Source organism: Clytia hemisphaerica, unplaced genomic scaffold (genome assembly GCF_902728285.1).
Source record: "Clytia hemisphaerica strain Z4C2 unplaced genomic scaffold, Clytia hemisphaerica genome assembly, whole genome shotgun sequence".
Classification (NCBI taxonomy): Eukaryota; Metazoa; Cnidaria; class Hydrozoa; order Leptothecata; family Clytiidae; genus Clytia; species Clytia hemisphaerica.
Genome location: NW_027103696.1, coordinates 1 through 22,067, shown reverse-complemented (window position 1 = coordinate 22,067; position 22,067 = coordinate 1). Strand labels below are relative to the sequence as shown.

Below are 22,067 nucleotides of genomic sequence, written 5' to 3'. Positions count from 1 at the left end.
ACGTCGCAAAAGATCTTCGGAAGACACGCAGTCATGTGGTGCTGGCATACTGGCGCAAAAGATGACATTGAATTTTGGATTTGACGTACAAAATTATTCTACACGGTGTTAGTTTCGGCCCCCAACCATATTCTTCAAACTTTTTCTCTCTGTGATCTAAGTGCTCTCTTGCAGGTTTGGAGCAATTCCGTTTCAACTGCACACTTGCTTTGCTATGCTGTATTTGTAAAGCAGATGATCGGCCACACACAGTGGCGCACACTGAGTTTTTTTCTTTACGGCTGTTACCTATATAAGTGTCCACACAGCAAAGCTAAAAAGTGGACATTCATCATCAGGTCTTTGAATTCGCAACCTAATGAATGCACATGTACTTTCTAGCTTATAGACCTTTTTTCAAAGAGGCCACCCTGTTGTATAATTATGTAGTCCAGCAGAAAAACAATGATAAAACCATGCATAATTATTACAATATGCATGATACAGTAATTATGCATGGTTCTATCATTGTTTTTATGGCTGGACTACATAATTATTCAACAGGACGTCCTCTTTGAAAAAAGGTCTATTGCCACGCAGACACTTGTATATAACAATCGATATGACCGTGATTGGATGCTGTAATAAAATATTTGACGCTTTCATGAGCGTTTGTGATGGAACAAAATAAAATAATCTAAGTTTTATTTCCAGGGGTGAATGATTTTTAGTTTTTCTTCAATTTCTTCAAGTTTGCCAATCCAAGGAGTCTCATGAAAGCTGCTAACTTTATTGAAAAAGAAGAAAAGTGGCGGGACTTAACATACGGATAATGGGCCTTAGGGCCTCTTAGTACCAAATATATAGATAGTTAGATAAACTGCAATTTATAGTATTTAGAGGGATAAACTGCAATTATATATTATGTATAAGGTCTTTTGATATCTGTCGGGATTGCATGTTAATAATGTTTTAACTTTTCCATTAAAGAGGTTTTTTCACCATTTTCATTTTTACAGCTTTTCTAGCTTATATCATCATAATGGACTCAAAAAAAAAGTTTAAATATGATATACCAAAAATAAAAAATAAATACATATGTCAAATATGTTTTATTACATCTTCGAATTCAACATAGAGAGACATATGGACACAGTTCATGCTCCATTAATGTCACAAGATGTGAAAAGTAATACTGATAATGCAAAAAGCAACCTTGATATTTCCATCAATGATTATGATGGTGATTGCAATAATGATAAATTTAATGAAGAGCAAACAAATGACTCATTGGATGAACAATCTGATGTGTATGATGCATCCCATTCACATTCATCCAAAGAAACTGCTATATTGGAAAACAGTCATGACACAGATATGTTCCAAAACAAGGTCATTATTATAAAAACTCTACACTGAGACCTTACAACCTCTAAAGAATTGTGTGTACTTTCTATGATAATTTAAACCTTTACAGCAATTTTTCTGAATCTCTTTGTTTTTGTGTTAGGATGGAGAAGGATTTCATTTGAGCGCAAAGGATTTATTACAAAAAATGAAAGAAAGTATGCTAGCTTCAAAGGCAGCAGACTCAGGTTAATTTTTTTGATCATATATAACTCTCCTTTTTTTCACAGGTCCCGTACTTTAACCACTTCTGTTTTGTAAATATATGTTACCTACAGACTACAGTGGGTTGAAGAAAATCTCGGCTGTAGGTTTTTCTGGGTTTTTAAAGCGTTAAGATAACATTTTTATAAGGAAATTTTCCTACAATAATAATGGAATGCTAATTTTCTTTAATATTTAGATTCTGATATTTCTGATTCTACCTCTGATGTCACTACCAGTGAAAGTGAATCCAGTGATGATGATACTCATTCAGACAGTGATCTTTCAGATTATGAAGATGATTGGCTCTTTGATGAGTCACCAGGACATTCAAGGCTAACAAAGAAAGATCACGCTGCTATAATACTTGGCCTTGCTTTGAGGCATAACTTGTCCAACGAGTGTTTAAAGGATATTTTATTTGCTCTTAAACTTCATTTGCCTGATTCTAATCGAAGTTTCTTGAATCAATACAAAGTGAAAGCTAGTATTTCTGGGATGAGCAGTACACTCAAATTTATCGAATACTGTGAGAAATGCTTTGCATTATGGCCTGAAGATGAAAGTGTTTCTAAATGTCCAAATACTTCCTGCTCTGGGTAGGTGTCAAAGAACTTTTTGAAAAACAGTTTTATTTACATTAAATCATGTCTGGTTTCTCTTTTGTTTAATAAATGCAAGCTTTGAATTCAAACATTTTTACAATATAGTTTCATCTTTTTAGCCAGCGATACAGAGGAAACCCATTGAAGAAGGTCAAAAAGAGTTTTATTTTGACATCCTGCTTAAAGGAACAACTTAAAGCTATTCTTGATAGTAAGTTTAGACTGGCAAGCAGAAGCTTTTTTAAATACATCAGAAAAATGAAGATGTTCTATGGTACTAGCTAGACACTTGAATTGAACTATATTTTATTATTTTTTCATGCATACATAATTTAATCCTACTCTAACTCATTACTAACCTTTCGTCATTAAACTCACTCGTGTGTTGTTCTAATCAATCTTCAATATTGTTGATTTCAAGGAGATGGAATGTGGGAAAAAGTTCTTAATGTAATAAAATCAAGGGAAAGTAACAATGGGGACTGTATAACAGATGTGACTGATGGAAAAAGGTATAAAAGCTGTTTCTTTTTATCATTTTATCCAAATAATAGCTACAAAGTGGAAGTGAGAAAAAAAAAATAGACGTTTTGACCTAAATGTCATTAAATAAATTTTTGTGTTTTTTTAGATATAGGGAGCTCTGTCAGCCTGGTGGTGTACTTCATGGAACTGAAAATCTAACTATAATCTTTAATACTGATGGTGTTGCCTTGTACAAATCATCGAGAATAGAAATATGGCCTGTGTATGTTGCCATAAATGAAATACCAGCCAAAAGAAAGGTGATCCTTTTTCACTACCTTCTCCTTCTTTCTTCTACCTGCTTCTACATCAATTAAGATTTTATTTTAGCCTTCATACATATTTTTACTGATTTATTTTATTTTTTATTTATTTTATTTTATGACATTACAGATTCCAATGCAAAAATGTTGCTTTATGGGGTCTTTGGCAAGGGAAAGGTAAACCACCAACCTATGCCTTCACGAAGCCTTTGGTAGAAGCATTAAGAGAAATTGCTATTGATGGTAAGGTTATGCTAGTGAAATTCTTCCTTTGTCAGATTTTTCATATGTATTCATCATCATCATCCTTCAATCTAGGTCTTTGAAGACCTTTAGGTCGGAAACATACAATCATCCATTCTGCCGGTCAGAACAGTTGTCATATGTATCAAACAACCCATTTAAAGTGTGCAATCATTAGTGGTATACTTTATGAATTTATTTCAAAATTGTGATGTTAAAAAAAGTTCATTGCTTCCTGTTGCTTCATGTTTTCTAGTTTTATTTGTATGCTAGACATGAAACTGTTTTAAACATCATTTTGAAATAAATTCATTAATTTACTCCACAAAGTTATTGAGCACTCTTTTAAATGGTGTTCGGCAACAATATTTTAGTGGCATACTGCTTAATATATCAATGCTTTTTGTTAGGATTGATGTTAACTAGTGGCAAAAGAATCAAGTTCTACACCCTAATATCAACAATGGACTTGATTGCAAAAGCGCAAATCTTGTGTATGAACCAACATAACGGTTTCCATGGTTGCTCAACCTGCCTTATCAAAGGAGTTCATGAAAACAATGTTCAAGTATATCCATATTCAGAAGCAATCGATCAGAAGAAAAGTGCAAAGAGAAATGATGAGAAGACTTTTAATGACGCCATAAAAGCCATCTCATCAGGACAAAAAGTAACTCATTCACATTTAAAGTATTATCATATCCTTTAGCTTGCTTTTCTTTTTTTATCTTTCATTTTAAGTATTTTATTTAAAAAAGACATAAGAGTATTATTGTATTACACGTAATCTTTTTAGGTCAATGGTATCAAAGGGCCATCTTCCCTTCACCTTATACCAGAATTCAGTATAACAGACGGTGTTGTCCCTGACTACATGCATGGAGTTTTATTGGGTGTCGCAAAGGTCTTAGTTGCATGCTGGTTTGACCCCTCAGAGCATAGAATCTTTTATAAAGAAAACAGGACATACCCAGAATATTATATTGGACACATGGTATGAATTTAAACTAATGAAAATTATGTTTTTCTCAGATATCTTGCTTGCCGCGAGAACAGTTTTTTTAATGTTCTAGCTAATTAACCTTTGTACACAGTCATAAGAGACTTTGAATTTTATCTAACTATATCCAGATTCATGATGTAGATGTACGATTAGAAGGTATGAGGCCAGTGGATTATATATCACGCAGACCAAGACCACTGTCTGGAAACCTCGGACATCTAAAAGGTTTATAGTAAAGTACTTTTACAAAAAATGATAAACTTGTTCTTTTAAATTCGAAATTCCTAACTACTTTTATGATAATGGGTTTCAACTTCCAGTTCTTTTATTTTCATGATGTAATAACATTAGATCTTGAAAAAAGCAACTAACCAAACTATTCATGGAAAAAATGATTTATTGTGCTTTTTTTGCCTACATTGTATCATTATTATGTTGTTCTAGCTAATGAATTAAGAACTTGGTTACTGTATTATTCGCTACCCTGTTTGGAAGGTATACTTTTGCCAATCTACTGGAATCACCTAGCGCTGCTTGTAGAAGCAACACATATTTTGCTTGGCGAAAAAATCAGCAAGACAGATTTGGAATGGGCAAATGATTGCTTACAACTCTTCTACAAATATTTTAGTGAATTTTATGGTATGATTTTTAAAACTCATTTGCAAACCTTTTTTCACCATAGAAAGCTCTCTTCTATTTAAAGCATTTTATAAAAATTTTCATTTTTGATTATTGTAATGACTGAATCGTTTTATTAATAGAAAGAAGAAAAAGTGGATTGAATATCCACAATTTGATTCACCTTCCACTTTATGTTGAGTACTGGGGACCTCTATGGGCATATTCATGTTTTGGTTTCGAAAGCTTGAATGGATCAATTATTAAGCAGGTCCATGGAACGAAAAATGGTAGTACACAGGTAATTCTATAAAGGTCACGTCCAAACCGTACTCTGTCCTGTCCTGTCAGAATTTTTGTATTGAAAACTGACTTTCTTTTAGAATTTTGGTTGTTCTCATTTGTTGTTGTTGATATTTAATGATGTTAGATACTCTACAATTTGTTTCCATAGATCATTAAGACTTTCAATGCACTCAAAGCAATCCATATCATGATGCAATCACAAAATACCAAGGAAATTGTGCGAAATGCCTTGTCATCCATGCTTATGAAAAATCGTAGGTTAGCAAATTATTTATGTCTTATCTTTGTAAGTATCATAAACTATATGCACAGATTTCAAATAATCAAAATAATGTTTCTTGATTATTTGAATGTATTTTTTCTACATTAGAAACACAAATTCCTGGAAAGCTGTAAATGAAAAATGTTCTGTTGGTGGAAAAGCAATGCATCTTGATAAGCAAGAACTTGAAAAGTTCAAGTTGAAATCACATTGTAAAAAATATTTGCAGCTTAAAAAAAAGGGAGTTTATTTCACCTCATATCAGTACAAGCGTGCCGTTAAAACGGTTAACTATTTTGCTATGTGCCACAAGGACGGAGAAAAGGTCATTGCAAAAATTCACTATTTCGTTGTTGATGATGAAAAAGTATATTTTTGTGCACAAGAAGTACAAAGAAACAGTGAATGGAAAGTTGTTCCACAGTGGAATCGTAGTTGCATCATTAGAATCGAACCTAATGAAAGGTTAGAACATTTGATTTTGCTAATTCTTTATTAAATTTAAAAAACCAAAATGATATGAAACAAATTTAAATTATGTATCCTTTGTATTCTTTCTTTACAGTGCTCCACTGTTTCTCGCACCATCAGATTTCCTCAATGAAAAGCTATTTTTAATGGATGGCAATTTGGATTTTATGTGTGTTTGCAAGATTCCTAACACAGTTGAAGGAGATTGATATAACAAAGATGTGTTCTATTGGATTTTTCACTAGACTTTTGTAATCTTCTAATTAATTTGTAAAATATATTGGTTGTTTACTTGTCAATTTATCATAATTTTCTATAAAAAATGAATATTATAAAGACGGGGATCTTATCATCATTTTTCTGAGCCCTTTAAACTAATAAGATCTACATCATTAACTGTTAATAACATTTCAGGATTCAGAAGAAAATCCAAACGACAACCTGTAATATGTTTCTATTCTTTTTCAGCAAAAAAAACTAGAAAAAAAACGGTAAAATAAAATTGAAAAATTTGCAAGTGAATGAAGGAGAGATTAAGCTTGTCTGGACAGAAAGTTGTAGTAACTTGCTTGTATAAAGGAAAACATCCAAACAGCATCTAGAAGCAAGTAAAATTATGTTTATATCCTATTTTTCTATCTTTTGTCTGCTAAAAATATAGCAGCCAGTTTATTTCACACATAACAGGGAATAAAGTTTAAAATGTCCATGATAGTACCTAATTATCCCTATCTTTAATTTTTCTAAATTAAGTTTTTCTTCAGGAGATTTAAGGTGTACCGAATTGTACTTGATTATCCCTATCTTTAATTTTTCTAAATTAAGTTTTTCTTCAGGAGATTTAAGGTGTACCGAATTGTACTTGATTGTACTAGATCCTATCCAGATTTATCCCTGGTTGTACTTTGTTTGAATTTCTTATCGTTTTACTGTCCTAAATTATCCATATTTTATCCCTGCTTTTCTCAACATATATCTTTTAAAAACCAGGGATAATTAAGTACACCTTGATTGTACCTAATGTACCAAGTTTTGTCCAAAGTTTGAATACCAGGGTGTCAATTTTGACCAATAGATTTTTTTTGACGAGTTTTCAAACGTTTTCGTAATAATATTTTATGTTCACTGGAGGGTCTTCTTTTCAAAAAACCAAAAATTTTCGAATTTTCGCAAATTTTGATTTTTCGATGACATCATCGTTTGATGACGTCATTTTGCCTTATTTCCTTTATATCTCCTAATATATTCATTTTCAGATATAGGTTGTGACCTTTTTCTTTGTCAGTTTTTCATGCTCTTTCGAATGAAACAAAAATTTTTCAATTGTGACGTCTTTTTATTTTGGTTGCCATAGTAACCGATGACGTCAGTTTCCATGGCAACGGGTAGTCACACCCGGCCCCACCTTTCAAATTTTGATCTTCTACATTCAAGGAACAATATTCAATCATAAAATCCCTTTGCACAAGCTGCTGCACACGGGAAGACATAGTGGCCTCTACTATAATAATGTTAAATACCCCTGTACATTTTTTTTTTTGGAATAGCCCAGGGCAGGGTACATCTAAGCTTTAAATTTCAGACAAAAGTCAAAATTCCCCATAAGACACTCTGAACCATGATAAAAATGAAATAAACACAGTAAAAATATAAAAAATCAAACCCATTATGCTGGAGTTCTGCTCTGGTGGTTTTAGTGCAGTGTGATCAGTCTTGCTAGCGCTGTGGACGTCTACCATATTTGTTTATGTTCTTATTTGCTGATTACAAACCGGGGGTTGCACCTCATAATGTGATAGAAATCGATAGAAATGAGAATATGAATATGAATATATTTTGATATTCATTTAACCTTTTGAAAGTTTCTATTTTAACGAAAGAATTTAGTTAAGAAATAAATAGTATTAAAAAACCGTGTCAAGATCAAAATCAAATTTCTAAAACTGAACAACTTTACCCCCGGTTGAGCTAACTTAAATAATTGCGCGGGAAAGGGGTCTGGGGAAGACAAAGCTGGCATTGGAAATTCCCGGAATTCTAAAAACCTTTCCGACCGACCAACTAGGGCCCGTTTAGACTAGTATAGTCGTTGAATGAAAAACATCACACCGGAAAATCTTACTAGAAATGTAAAATCGGTCTGAGATTTCAGTACGCCCAACGTTTGGTACACTCACGCTTTTTTCATAAGAATGGTGTAAAGTAAATCTATTTCTTTTTCATCATGAATATTCTTAACTTTTTTGGGAAAATCTTCCTAAAATATTCTCATCCTAAAATAATCATCCGGGAAAATGTACATATGTACCCTTCGGATTCATTTATAGAAATAGATAATACTCTTACAGTATATATTCTTAGGTTAGGGTCCTAATTCAGACTAGATTTAACATTTAGTTCATACGTCTCAAGCATAAGATGACATTTTTTTGAAGGAGTGATCCTTACTTGGTGGGGGTAATTGACAATTTATAATTGAAAATGCTCTAAAAATGGCATTCTTAGCATAAAGTAGCAAAATTCCATGATGGTGATATTCTTAGCATATTTTTAATTTTTTGGCCATGTTCATCATGGACATTCTTATAAAGTGTATTCTTATAAAAAAAGCATGTACGGTCCAAATCACTACCGTGAATATCATCCCATATCTTCCGAAGGACTTTTCTGTTTGCCTTGAAATTTAACAAACTTCTTAACCTAAGGTTTAACTACCACTGGTGTAAAAATGAACGTTAAAGCATAAGTAGAAAAAAAGCTCAATTTTTACAATCGCAAATTTAACCGCTAAAAATCGCGAATTTTTCAACAAAAATACATTCAAATATAGCGCTTTCGATTCTCTGAAACATGCAAAAAAATTCCATAATTATATTTGACTATCAAAAGTTACAGGCATTCTTGTTTCCACTGCCAATTATATCTGTACAGACTTTAGTCATGTTTAACATTGCATTAAAAAAATAATCAAAAATACAACTACATCATTACATAGATAGTTCTAATAAATATAATGACCTTAAAAGATTAACAAAGTGAATATTCGATAAACAAAAGGCATAATGGTTAAATTTATTACCGAATTTTAATTCAGGAGCGACCAAACATTAACCGGAAATGGCGACAAGGAACAACCTCGATATAGTATTGGGTTATCGAGAATGTCTCCAGAGTGGTCCCCGTTCTTTGTCGAGGTTACCTCAGAAAGTTTTCGAATTTTAAATTGTGCTAAATGTATTTAATATAAAAGAATATAAATAGATGGATTAAAAACCCAATGAATTTCCTAAAGGCAGTATTATACACAAGAAATTGTGTTTTCTGTCGTATCATTATAATTTAGTTTTGACATCATAATCGGCTTGAAGAGCTTCTTTCGTTTTCAATGGAATTTGCTCGATAACCTTTTGATGGTCTTTACCCAAAGAGGCAACTAATCCTCTCCAGTTGACATGAAAACGTTTCTCGACTGCCGCATAGTCAATTTCATCTCCTAAACCATCAGTCACTACTCCACCCACTGACCGTAAGATAGCTTCAGGGCCACAGGAGTCCCATTTCTTAGTACCTCTTTGCGGATAAAGGTATACATCTGCATTGCCTTCAATAACTTGCATCACTTTATAGCCACTACCACCCGCTTTCAAAACGGTGGCATCTTTAAAAGACGCAAAAGTTTCTTTTAACGAATCACTCCAATGTGATTTGGAAGTGATGAGATGAAAACGGTTTGGATCTTCAGGTTTTTGTTGTGTTGATTCCAAAAGCCCCTAAACCGACCACACCCCAAAATGTACGTCCAACATCTTGTTCATAAAACGGTTGATGTATGACACCAGCGATTGCTTTGCCGTGAGCCGAAATGCCAATCAGTACTGTGACGTTCTCAACTGATCCTGTGGAAGTGAACAAAAAGAAAACAATATCAGTGATAACTTCCAATATGCAAGATTTTCAGGCTTTAAGGTTTTACGCAAAGGGAATCGGTCGTATACACTATTCGTATACATGAATCATTAATATATTTGTATTGTTTTTTGTCTGCTTATCCTCGTTGCAAAATAATAAAAAGTTTCTTATACAACGGAGTTTCTTTAACTCGAACCTCTTTAACCCGAAAGTCTCCTTAACTAAGTAGAACAAGTTTGCTCGTCCTTTCCTGTAACGATGCCTTATCAACCTTACTCCATAACTCCTTTCCTTATCTCGACCAAATTTGTGTTCCCCGTGCGTTTTCGAGTTAATGGAGACTCCACACTCCACAGAAGAAATATAGGCTACTAACTTGCGTAACCAGGGGGTATGTTCTATGCGGATGGCCTTTTCTATTTTCTTTCAAATCTATAAAAATGTTATCAACGGAGAGACGTAAACACGTTGCATTATTTGAATGGTGAATTTACCCAGCTTTGAGACATGCTTATAGCATTTTGCTTATTTGTTTAGCAAATTTTGAGCCTCGCATGCTTAAAACATTAAGATTATAAAAAAGTTTCGTAGGATATCAGGTAAAATTAAGATAATATACTAAGAAAGTTCAAAAGTGATAGTACAAAATGTCTTCATTGCATTTTATCATTTAAAACATCAGACAGTCTTTTATGAATAAACATGAAAGTTTTATGAATTCAGGAAACTTGATAATCTTAAGTATTTAAAGCCACTATCTTAAGACTTTAAAAAAAATAACAGTATATAATGCAATTCGATAAGGAAATCATTGTACTCATTGTGCCAATACAAACTATTATAATTAAATTATGTACTGTGATGTACTTTATTAATTGTTTTAGACTATTTAGACTAATAGTTGTTTTGTACTTTTGTAATTTCATATACTGAATAAACAAAGGTAAACAACCAAAAGTACCTCTTTTTCTATTTATTAGTTGACATTGTCTTCACTGCCTTCATTCAAGCGCGTATTAGACAGTGAGAGGGGAAAGAAAAAACACTCTCATAAGTTTAGTCAAAAGGGCAGTTACAGATGGCGGACTCAACTACAGGGGGAGATATGTTGGATGGGCGACCTTTTGTCACGAAGAAAAATGCCGATGACGGAACAGATTTACTGAATTGCTTCAAAACCAAAGAAGGAAAATCAGGAGCAGATGGAGAAGATAACCTGAAGACATTGCTGTATGCTAAAATACAAACGTTTCCCCCTGAAATCAAAGAAGGGGAGCTCTTGATAACTGAGCCTGCAAAATAAACTGGAAGGTTTTACGAGATAAAGGGAGTGATGCCACGTGGCATACTTCTTTTGATTAATTGTGAATATTTTGATGAACGCTTGGATACTCCTAATAAGAAATACAAAAGACGTGTAACACCTTCTACCCGAGAAGGTACAGAACAAGACGCGACAGCCTTGACTAAGCTATTCAAGGATTTGGGATTTGAAGTTGTTCGGCTTGATAACCCAACAAAAAAGGAGATTGGAATGTTTATGGAAGACATGGTAACCGAGGAAAAGATGAAAGAAAATTCTGTGTGTGCATTTACCATTTTGAGCCATGACGGTATAGAAGAGGGGACTGTCAGCACAAAGGACAGAGAAATTGAGATCAAAACTCTCGTCCAATATTATAAAAAGGAGTATCTGGCTGGCAAACCAAAATTTTTCATTATCCAGGCTTGCCGTGGTGGTCAATATATGCCAGCGATTGATGGCGGGAGCTCGAAATCACAATATGGTAGTGATGGTGGCGATGTGACAGATTCTGGTCCTCGTCAATCAGAATTTAGCGATCAAGATCAAATCAATAATCTTGCCTTACCAAGTGAAGCTGATTTTTTGTACGCATATTCAACACCTCCTGAATACCTGAGTTGGAGAAATGAAAAAGACGGAAGTTGGTTTATACAGGATTTGGTGGAGGTATTCAATGATAACGCTGATAAAATGCACGTTATTGATATGCTTGCCGAGGTGAATCACCAAATGGCAGGTCGTAAATCCGAGAAAGGTGACCCAAAGAATAGCGGAAAGAAGCAAATTTCATCTTGTACAACACAGTTAAGAAAGACATTGTTTTTGCTTCCACCTTACGAGCTGCTCCGAGAGAAAACAGAAGTCAGACCTATTGGCAAATAAGGACTAATATTCTATGTTCCATGTATTTTTCTTCAAACGAATTCATATACATAATAACTTAAAAACAAAAGCAAAATATTTTCGAATGAACAAAACTTTTTTCGTCCTATTTATTTTTTGCCGATCAACCTTTGAATTTAGTTCAAATTGGCCAATGAAGGAGATTATTTCACAATTATGGTACAGAGTCCCACTTTTCCAAATATTTTAATGGGACAAATTTTCGCAAATTTCGCGGATTTGTGTGCCATCCGTGAAATAAAGTCCAAATGGAAAATTGGAGAGGTCTTTTTCGCGAAATTATTACAAAATGTTAACTGACATCAAAGAAAGCGCTAATAATACGTATTTCAACAACCAGTATGTATAATTTGGCAGTAAAAAGACAAAAAAATCATGAAAAAATATTTTCTCTTGATAATGCCATTCGCGAAATTAACTCTCCACGAAAAAAATCCTCCCATTACCCAAAGTAGCTAATTCGATTCCCTTGAAAATCGAATTAGAGAGCGTCAACTGTAGTAGCATCTCTCTAAGTGATGTTAATGAGTGATAGTGAAAATGTTGCCTTATGAATTGAATTCATCTATGATTTTATCGGAAAGATTCATGATATGTTTACTCTTGACTTTATTTCCCATTTCAAAAGGTGATTTACAAAATTTGGATTTTTATATCACACCAAGCAAGAAAGAAAGTTTAAGCATTCGCAAAAACATTTTTGGTAGATATACTTTTGAAGTAATTTATAAAATAGTTATAAGAAATCCAAAGAAATCGGTTGACATGTAAAGTAATTCAAACCCTGATGTTTGAAAACCTTCTAGCAGGGTTACTCCTCAAATATATGGTTAGATCAGGTTAGATTCCATTCTAAACGGACATTCATTTTTTACTTGATGACAAAACACAGAAAATTGATTTTAAAAACTTAAATGTTTTTTTTTATAAGTATATATACAAAAATCCAAAAGCTGGCTCGGAAATGCTTAGATCGAGAGTTTTACAAAGCTGAAAGATGCTTTAAGGGATGCTTATCTCTGTTTGCGACCGCAGTCGGAGGCGACCCGAAGGCTACTCTTTCGATAGCTATCTACACGAAGGTAGGGGAGTGCGCCACTCTTTCTCCCTGGATTTCTCCACTTACCCTTGATCCTTCTCTTAATTGCTGAGCATCAAGCAGAGAGGCATCAAGTACCATTTTGGAAATTTTTGGTATGACCCGGCTGGGGGTTGAACCCACAACCTTGCGAACCGTAGCCGGATGCTCTACCACTGCACTACAGTCTAAGGGATGCTTATATGCTAAGCAAAATGTTAGAGAAATTTCTAAAATTTGTAAAATTCAAATCAAAAACAAAGAAACTCTCTGAGTCTGAAGGCTCAAGGTAATAAGCGCAATGCTTACAAAGACAATAACCATGTAATCGAGTAGTCGAGTTATCATAAAAATCAGTGTATTTTTCTTTTTAATATTCCGAAACTAGACTTTCTGAGAAGATTTCTGGGTAAGGAAGCAAGTTCAACATAATAACTATGAAATTTTCTCAAATCTCTAGTGGTCAGGCGTTATGTCAAATGAACTTTATAGAATGAGATTACGTCATGTCACTCGGGTCTTAAAGGTTCAAAATTCCAAGAATCGCCATACCTTCAGTGAATTCTCGTGTTGCGTCAAGAGGATCAACCCAAACAATCAGCTATACGAATAAAAGAACAGAAAAGGGTAAATCATCTCAGAATTTGTCAAAATTATCAAAATATTGAATTCAAATAAATAATATTTTCAGATTGATTTTGTCGATACAAAAAAGTTCTGCATTCTATTTCGAAGTCTGAAAGAGTGATCCAAGATTTATGTAAATTCAAACTGCTAAGATATTATCAAAAATTGATAAGTATTTTGCTCAAAACGTATTTCCTTTATTCATGAACGCCCTCCGATCAGCACCGCCCTCTAAATTTGGATTCTATATAAACCATCTTTCCTTTTAATGTTTGTAAGAAACAAGATAAATCAATTTAAACAGCTAGCCTTTTCTATTTTTTAGCATGAAAGGTTAGAACAAAGCAAAGGTACGCAGGAAAAATTTGGGTTTTCGTTTGTTCAAAATATATCTTTCGAATTTTGAGCATGGCTTTTTGAGGAAATGTGATAATTGATAATAGAAAGCAATATAAACGCTTACGTCTTTTATTTGAAGGTCTTTTAGACTTTCTGGACATGTTTTCCCTATAACTTCATGATCTATTTCTTTGACTACTTCATTTTCTTCAATAGAGTCACAGCCTTCCTACAGTAAGATTATAAAGAAAAAAAGTTAAGAAATCGTAAATGGATAAAATAAAATGTCTTGAGGCGTAGTGGTATAGTGGTAATTGCCGTTGCCTTCTGTGTATGAGGTCTGAGTTCAATTCTCACTGCAATATTGCAGATTTTTTTCCTTCATTGGACGGAGACCTGATTTAGGGGGGGCCTACGGGATTTGCGATTTCCGAAATACTGAATAATTTTGTCAAAATTTTCGAAATTCAATAAAAAAATACTTGCAATTCCGATAACGATTTTTTGGGTAATTTTCCTTGTTTTGACTAATTTTTCATCAAATTTGATTTTTCATGTATGAATTCCGAAAAAGGGGGATAAAAACTTTATAACACCGAAATTTCGAAGCAAAAATTCATAGATTTCCGATACTGAAACAATTTCAGAATTCCGAAATACCGAAAAAAGGGTTGATTTCCGCAATTCCGAAATAGCGTACGCCCCCACATTTAGTGGCGGAAGACCTCATGTTGGGAATTTAGATAACCCTGAACAGAGGGCAAGTGAGAAAATCACTGAAAGCCAGAAGTTTGAACCCAAAAATAAGATTTATGTGGATTACCTCTTCGCCAATAATCAAAAGGTCAGGGTATAAGTGACTCAATGAGCCAATGATCATTTTTTGCGCAGATCGATCAGCCTCAGTTTGTGGGTCAAATTCTTTCGCTGTTTCAGCCTGTTAAAGGAAAAAACGATTATTAGCAGACTATATTAAACAAGAGCAAGCAAAGGCTATATGGTTAAAAAGAATTATGTATAATGCTTTTAGGGTCATTACATTGTCTTTTCAATGCTTTTCTAAGAATCTAAGACTTTTTCTTATACTGATGCCTTATAAATTATACGGACTCCTTGTTCATCTGCAACCCTACAGTCCCTAAAAACTTACAAACAAATGACAAGAAAAAAATTTGAACACAACTTAAGTACAAAGCTGATCAGTCATGATTCCAACCTTATTTTTCCTATCACTAAAAAGGGTGTCAGAATCAAATGTGAGATGTTGACATTAGACCATTAGACTGTACTTCAGACCAGATAGCTGCTATGGCAGAATTAGACAAGGTATATTAACAGTACAAAGAAATTACAATGGCAAAAGGTGGATCCATGGAATGAATCATAAGTAGTTTAGACTAAAATTCCTATGTCAAGATTACGAGAATTGGAGTGCGAGTCGACTTTACTTTTGTTTTCAGTAGTTTCATTTTCAATTTCAAGCCAACATATTAGCAACAGGGTGCTTACCCATAGTTACAGGGTTTTGCTGTGTAAACAAACAAACATAGAAAATTTAGCAAATTCCTAATTTTGATTTTAAACCAATAAAAAGTAAAACTTTTCTATGTTTCACTTTTTTGCATCAATTCTTCAATAATTAAAATATTTTTAATTCAATGATTTTGTACGGGAGAAGACATAACTTGGACCCCCCCCCATATAGACCCCAATATGGACCCCCCTCAAAAATTGAATTGTATCATGGCTACCAAATGTTTAATTTCATATACTTACTATTTATTTGTATTTCTTGAAATAAAATCATTTCATTATCATAAAATAACTTTGAAATTATGTTTTAGAACAGTAGGTCACAGGTGTCATAGAAATGACAGGTCATACAAATTACGGACCAGAAAAATTGTAACGCGCTCATATCATATAATTTATAACATGAAAATAATATATGCAATGGGAATTTTGTATACAAAATGTGCTATTTAGAAAATTTCAATGACAAGTCATCAATTCCAAATATTGACAAAATGATACTTAAGTTATGTAAATAATGACATTCTCACAAAATATGAGGGGTACCAAGGGTATAAAATTTTGGCGGGGATTATATTTTGCAAATTTTTGCGAATTTCGCCTTTTTGGCGAAATATAATCGTAATAACTAAAACGTGAAACGTCAGAGAAACGGGTGGAAATGATATGGAAACGGGGGGAATCGCCCTGGAAACGGGGAGAAATGACAGGGAAACTGGTGGAAACGACATGGAAACGGGGAGAAACGATTGGAAACGGGTAAACAACCAACAGTGAACAAAGCTTCTGTTGTATCATTAGTCGGTTCCCTTCGTCGCAAACGCCGGTTTAGCAAAGCCCTTAGGATGATAAGGATGGTATTGTTGATGCTCTCAAACTTTATTTTTAAGGGGAATTCGAATAAGTTTTCATCAACCACGGGAGTACATATCATATCGTAAATATCTTTTTATGCTTCAAATGGAATAAGAGATAGAATGGGAATTCTTCACCAGAAATAGTAAATAAATAGTAAATAAAAGCTTAGTAAATAATAAATCTTTAATTGTGAGAGTTTCTTCAGTAAGTTTGAAAGCGGTTTCACTTTAATTTTTTGATCGAAAACGGGAACTTATTGACTTGAGCAGTAAAACGTCAAATTGAGAGCGTCAATATATTATCAGTGTGTAAGAATGGAAAATATTTTAAAAAATGTTGCTTGCTGTATTTACGAATTTGAGGTCGACATGACGCGCCTTAGAAGACCAAATAATAACAGCATTTTCAAAAAACAATAAGATTTCTTGTTTTAAAACTGCACAAATCCCTCTTTCATACTCGAATCAACCCCTTGGGGCTTGGCAAAATAAACTCGCCAAGGAGTAGATAAGCTGAACGCATCATAAGCCCTTTTGATAGTAAAGGAGAAACTATAGACTGAATTAATCCCAAAGAAAGAACAAAAAATTACCACTTAAAATGGTTTAAAACTAAAGATACTCCAGGGGAATAAGGCGGGTTTGTGGAGGTCAAAATTCTTGCAACGTTACAAATCATTTTCAAAAGCTCATTTTGGGCTCAAATGAAGCGTTTAACTAATTAGAATAAGATTCAGTCTAGGCAGATGTTTTATCATTTTTGCGTAATTCGCAAAAATCCTCAATTTTGCGCTATTTTGATGACGTCATAAAATTTGAAATTCAAATAACTTTTGATAGAATCATCAAAATAATTTCAAACTTTCACCAAAGATGCATTTCAATGCAAATTTTCAAAAAATTTCAAAAGATTTTCAAAATCTTGATGACGTCAGCATTTTTAAAGGATTTTAGTTTTTTGCCTTAAAAGTGATGACGTCATCAAATTTCATTAAAAACTTTTTTTTAATTCTAAAAACATTAATAATATGCAAATTATATATTTGGTCAAAATTTGAAATTATTTTGATAATTGTATCAAAAGTTATTGGGATTTCAGTTTTTATGACGTCATCAAAATAGCGCAAAATTGAGGATTTTTGCGAATTACGCAAAATTTCAAAATGAAAAAACATCTGCCAAGACTGAATCCTATTCTACTTAGTCATACGCTTCGTTTGAGCCCAAAATGAGCTTCTGAAAATGATTTGTAACGTTGCAAGCATTTTGACCCCGCCTTAATCCCCTGGGCCCGGTTGTTCAAAAGTCGATTAGATTAAATCCCGATTAGCGCTAATCGCGATTAGATTTCGATTAGTTAATCCCGGCGATTAACTTCCGTTGTTCGAACGTCAGATTAACTAATCGTGGACATTTTGCCTGTGTTTTCAAAAATCTTAATCTTGACGTCACTTTTCGAACGTTTTCAAAACATTCGAAAATATTTTTTCGTTCGAATTTCTCACTTCAATGCAGTGACTTCACTCTTTTTGTAGGAAAAAGCTTCTTAATCCTCGTTAATCCTGGGTCAGAGCAGGATTAAAAATAGGCTGATTTAATCGGGATTTAATCCAGATTTAAGCTTAATTTTTTTCGAACAACCGACGGTTCTGTGCTAATCAGCGCTAATCGAGATTTAATCGAAAATTAAGCTAATCGGCCGCTAATCCACTTTTGAACAACCGGGCCCTGGAGTATGACAAATTTTATGTTTTGTTACGTCATTTGGGCTCTAAATGATGTCATCGAATGTGTAATAAACTTTTCACTCTACTGTAACTATTTCTTCATTGACCAAATATATGCTCATGATGATTTCCGATCCAATAAGGGGTCAATCATTGCTTAAATCCTTCTCAAACTCTAGATATTGTATTTTTCAGTTTTTGATGACGTCATCGGACCTAAGATGCCTCAATTTGAATATATTTTATTTCGAAAGTCTCTATATACCCACTCTTACCCCTCCTAACTTATCTTCCATTAAAATTCTCAATCCAATGAGGGGTCAACGACCTCCCAACTCCTTTTCAAACTCGAGATATCGCATTTTGAAGTTTTTCCCAAACTTGTGACGTCATTGGGTCCCGTTCTAATGTTGTCAATGACAATTCAAGAATTTTGGAATTTTTGTGGTCAACGGGTAGCTTATGCCCCAAGGGTCCCAAAAAAACAAAAAACATCAATTTTTTCCACAGGAAAGTGGGTTTTTAAATTTGCGAAAGGTTTGCACTGCAACGACTTTTTCATAGATTACCTATATCCGTATACTCTAACGGTTATGCGAAGCCTGTGATAGACGGAGATGTATCTTAATGCTGGGCTAGCGTTACATAAATTTCCGTATCGTTTCCACTAGTTTCCACCCGTTTCCACCCGTTTCAGTGTCGTTTCCACCCGTTTCCGTGTCGTTTCCACCCGTTTCCGTGTCGTTTCCACCCGTTTCCGTATCGTTTCCACCCGTTTCTGTATCGTTTCCACCCGTTTCTCTGACGTTTCACCTTTTAGTTACTACTAAATATAATCCCTTGTGGAAACTTTCAAACTTTCATCTCTCGCGAAATTCACGAAATTTAATCCTCACGAAAATTGAGTTTTTGACGCTAAAAATTCTTTCAGCTAAGAAACTCTATTACTTGAATATCTCTAAATTTGAATAAATTTTCATTCCTCGTAGCCGTTCGAGTTGTGGAGACTCTATCGTAATCAAACTAGTAAGGAAAAATGTGAACATCTGAAAAAATTCGGATATTCGCGAACTTAAATCTTCGCGTACAGTTGAAATTAGTTGCAAAAATAAGTCCCGAGAAAATTAAATTATTTTGCAAGGGACGCTGTATTGCAAAAATTAGTTGCCGCGAAAATTAGTTTCCACAAAAATTAATTCCATTAAGGTATACACCAATTTACAACGAGATGTTTTTCATGCCCAATAGGATGCTGGTGGTGCAAATGGATATAGATTGTCATGCAATGAAAACATTAAATACTCCAAGAGAGCTGTTTTAGAGATATGAAAATAGTACTTTTATTATTATTTTTATTTCTATTTTTGTACTCTTAGGTTCCAAATAAACGGGGGGGGGTTCGAATAAACGGGGGGGGGGGGGTTGGAAAATTTTCTAGATTTTAATAAACGGGGGGACCTAATTGCCGGGGGGGGGGGGGGTTGGAAATTTGTACTTCTGAAACCCAAAAATAAGGTAAAAATAGGCTAAAATCAGGCAATTTAGAGCAAAATAAGGGGCCTTCTCTTTGACAGCTGAAAATATTCTTAGAGATTAATAAACGGGGGGGTCCTAATAAGGTCCGGGGGGTTGGAAGATTTTCGAAAAATTAACAAGCGGGGGGGGGGGGGGCGTTTATTTGGAACCTAAGAGTATGAACAGAGCATTACATAACTTCAAAAGTTTTGAAAGAACGTGTTTCTTCCACGAGAAAGACTTTACCTGTCATTTTCTTGACAAAGTGACACTTTTCGACAAAAATATTGACAGGGGACTTAAGTGGGATACCTGCTTTCTTACACTAAATATTTTAACTGTACCAAATGAGATGCCTTTGATATAAAAAGATAAATAGTGTGAAGAGGCAAAGCCTGGGAAGTGCAGTTTTAGAGATACAATTTTCATCAGGCCGACCCTAAAAATTTCTTTCTTTTCCGGTCCACCGACCGGGTGAAATTCTTTTTCGCTGTCACGCGGCTGTATTTTTTTCATAAAAACCAAATAGATAACAGATGAAACTTTCTTCTTAAAAACCTTTACTCATGACTCATTCAAACTGTTACACCGTTCCTATATAACACTCTTCAAAAAGTTTGTTTATTTAGCATGCTTTCTGGACATCAAAGATCAAAGGAATAGTGTTATGCATATTAAATGAATTTATTAGAATGAAAAGTTAGTTGATTTATAGTACAGCCTTTTCAGTGAAAGAGAGAAAAAATATAAAGACAGAATGTGAGGCAACACTAATAGACAGAGAGGTGATTTTTTTCTTCCTAATTTTTTTTATTAGAAATCATGGAAAGGACCAAAAGAAATTTTTTCCTGGCCACCCGCATGACTTTTTTTTCGTCACCTAGTGGACAGGAAACGAAAATTTTTTAGGGTCGGCCTCAATTATTCTTTTGTCCTTATGTTGACAAAATGACTTATTTTTACAAAATAATGATCAGATGGTCAAATATAAAGCTTCTTTAATTAGACAGGCAGCTGACGACATCTAAAATCTGGACGACTTTGGGACAAGCGTCGAGTTGATTTTTCTTGTTCCCATATATCTACTGATCCTAAAAATTTTACTTGGCGTCCGAAAATTCATTTAACGGACATGTTCGGTAGTAATTTGTCAAATGATGACGTCACCACCAAAAGTGAAAATTTGATTTCAGCATATAATGATATATATATATATATATGTATGCAGTGCTGACGAGTCCTAATAAGGACGAAATGCATATGCTGCTCTGCCACCCAAATCTCCTGAAAGAAGATAGTTGGACAGAAATTCTTTGAATTTCTTCACATATATATATACCATTCGACGCATTTTTCGATCTAGATTCTAAATCACGTATCAGGTTCAATAGGTAAAAATTTAGATTTCAAAAGTTATGACTTAAATTTGACATGTGATTTTGGTCAATCATGACCCGTCACCCTAAAATGTCAAATTTCAACATCAAATCAAACAAAAAAAACAACCCACCATTCGAAAGCTCGTCAAAAACTATATAGAAGACAATTAACGGGTATATTCCATTTCTCAGCCTAACTCGAGAAAATTGAGATCGTAATTCCTTATAAAATGAGGCATTTTTTTCAAAAATGACGTCATAGAAAAGCTACGGACCTTAATAACTTTTCGTATTCAAATTTTTACTTATTGAGATTGATTTGATTTGAAATCTACATCAAAAAACGCTTCAAATGGTATACAAAACTTTGAATTTTTGCAACATCAATTTTTCACTTTTGCTTATGACGTCATCAATTAATAAATTATTCTCGGACACGTCCGGTAACTCAATATTTGTCCCTCGAATTTTCACTTATTCACTTTTTTTGATGTCGTCAGCTGCCTGTCTAAATCAACCAAAATGCGTTCTCCCCATTTTTGAGGGGGTCCATATAGATAGGGGGGTCCAAGTTATGTCTTCTCTCGATTTTGATTTGTATGGCACTTTGTTGAAAAGAACTATCTCTCTCATCAAATTCCCACTTTCTTCAGAGAATTAAAGATAAAAAATAGTTTACACCTTAGGATTACGGATTTAAACAAATAAAAAAGGTGTCATGAAGGGTGAGATTTTACAGTTGTGCCCGTCGTGCAAGGCACTGAGAGGCCACGGGTGAAAAACAAAGGGCTGTTATGAGGCAATCTGGGTTTCATTTTGTCACAGATTTCAATACAAATTTCTCAGAGGGACAATGTGTTATGTCAACTTGTCAGCATTGTATTGTTGCAAAGAGAGGATAAAAGAGGCAGAGACTAGTCTAGTTTCTAATCCCTAAAGTTTAGACACTGCTGATAAAGTGTGGTTATTGCGAAGCGAATTTAATAGCGAAGCAGTTTTGCTATA

At 34.0% G+C, this 22,067-nt stretch overlaps 3 protein-coding genes across 3 annotated transcripts; 2 read left to right on the top strand and 1 right to left on the bottom strand.

Moving 5' to 3' along the window:
* The first annotated feature begins 1,086 nt into the window (after positions 1–1,086).
* Positions 1,087–3,037, top strand: LOC136803909 (uncharacterized). Its single transcript, XM_067060633.1, has 6 exons — positions 1,087–1,371; positions 1,490–1,574; positions 1,790–2,189; positions 2,315–2,406; positions 2,617–2,707; positions 2,827–3,037. The coding sequence occupies exons 1-6, from the start codon at positions 1,087–1,089 to the stop codon at positions 3,035–3,037; spliced, it is 1,164 nt and encodes a 387-aa protein (XP_066916734.1).
* A 56-nt stretch (positions 3,038–3,093) lies between these two features.
* Positions 3,094–6,227, top strand: LOC136803906 (uncharacterized). The gene is made up of 9 exons (XM_067060630.1): positions 3,094–3,226; positions 3,637–3,896; positions 4,023–4,220; positions 4,358–4,454; positions 4,674–4,871; positions 4,994–5,151; positions 5,305–5,414; positions 5,527–5,883; positions 5,984–6,227. Exons 2-9 carry the CDS (start codon positions 3,642–3,644, stop codon positions 6,096–6,098), a joined length of 1,488 nt encoding a protein of 495 aa, XP_066916731.1. The 5' UTR covers positions 3,094–3,226; positions 3,637–3,641; the 3' UTR covers positions 6,099–6,227.
* Positions 6,228–8,778: 2,551 nt separating this feature from the next.
* On the bottom strand, positions 8,779–15,010 carry LOC136803905 (3'(2'),5'-bisphosphate nucleotidase 1-like). The gene is given in 5 exon segments (XM_067060629.1): positions 8,779–9,644; positions 9,646–9,785; positions 13,638–13,686; positions 14,176–14,280; positions 14,875–15,010. Coding segments are annotated over 5 exon segments (774 nt in total). The 5' UTR covers positions 14,932–15,010; the 3' UTR covers positions 8,779–9,221.
* Between the last annotated feature and the right edge of the window lie 7,057 nt (positions 15,011–22,067).

Excerpts from the sequence above, each read along its gene's own strand:
- LOC136803909 (XM_067060633.1), top strand. The coding sequence starts at position 1,087 with ATGTTTTATTACATCTTCGAATTCAACATAGAGAGACATATGGACACA. Across the intron at positions 1,575-1,789 it reads TTCAAAGGCAGCAGACTCAG|ATTCTGATATTTCTGATTCT; the intron begins GTTAATTTTTTT and ends TTTAATATTTAG. Across the intron at positions 2,407-2,616 it reads ACTTAAAGCTATTCTTGATA|GAGATGGAATGTGGGAAAAA; the intron begins GTAAGTTTAGAC and ends GTTGATTTCAAG.
- LOC136803906 (XM_067060630.1), top strand. The coding sequence starts at position 3,642 with ATGTTAACTAGTGGCAAAAGAATCAAGTTCTACACCCTAATATCAACA. Across the intron at positions 4,221-4,357 it reads AATATTATATTGGACACATG|ATTCATGATGTAGATGTACG; the intron begins GTATGAATTTAA and ends AACTATATCCAG. Across the intron at positions 5,415-5,526 it reads ATGCTTATGAAAAATCGTAG|AAACACAAATTCCTGGAAAG; the intron begins GTTAGCAAATTA and ends TTTCTACATTAG.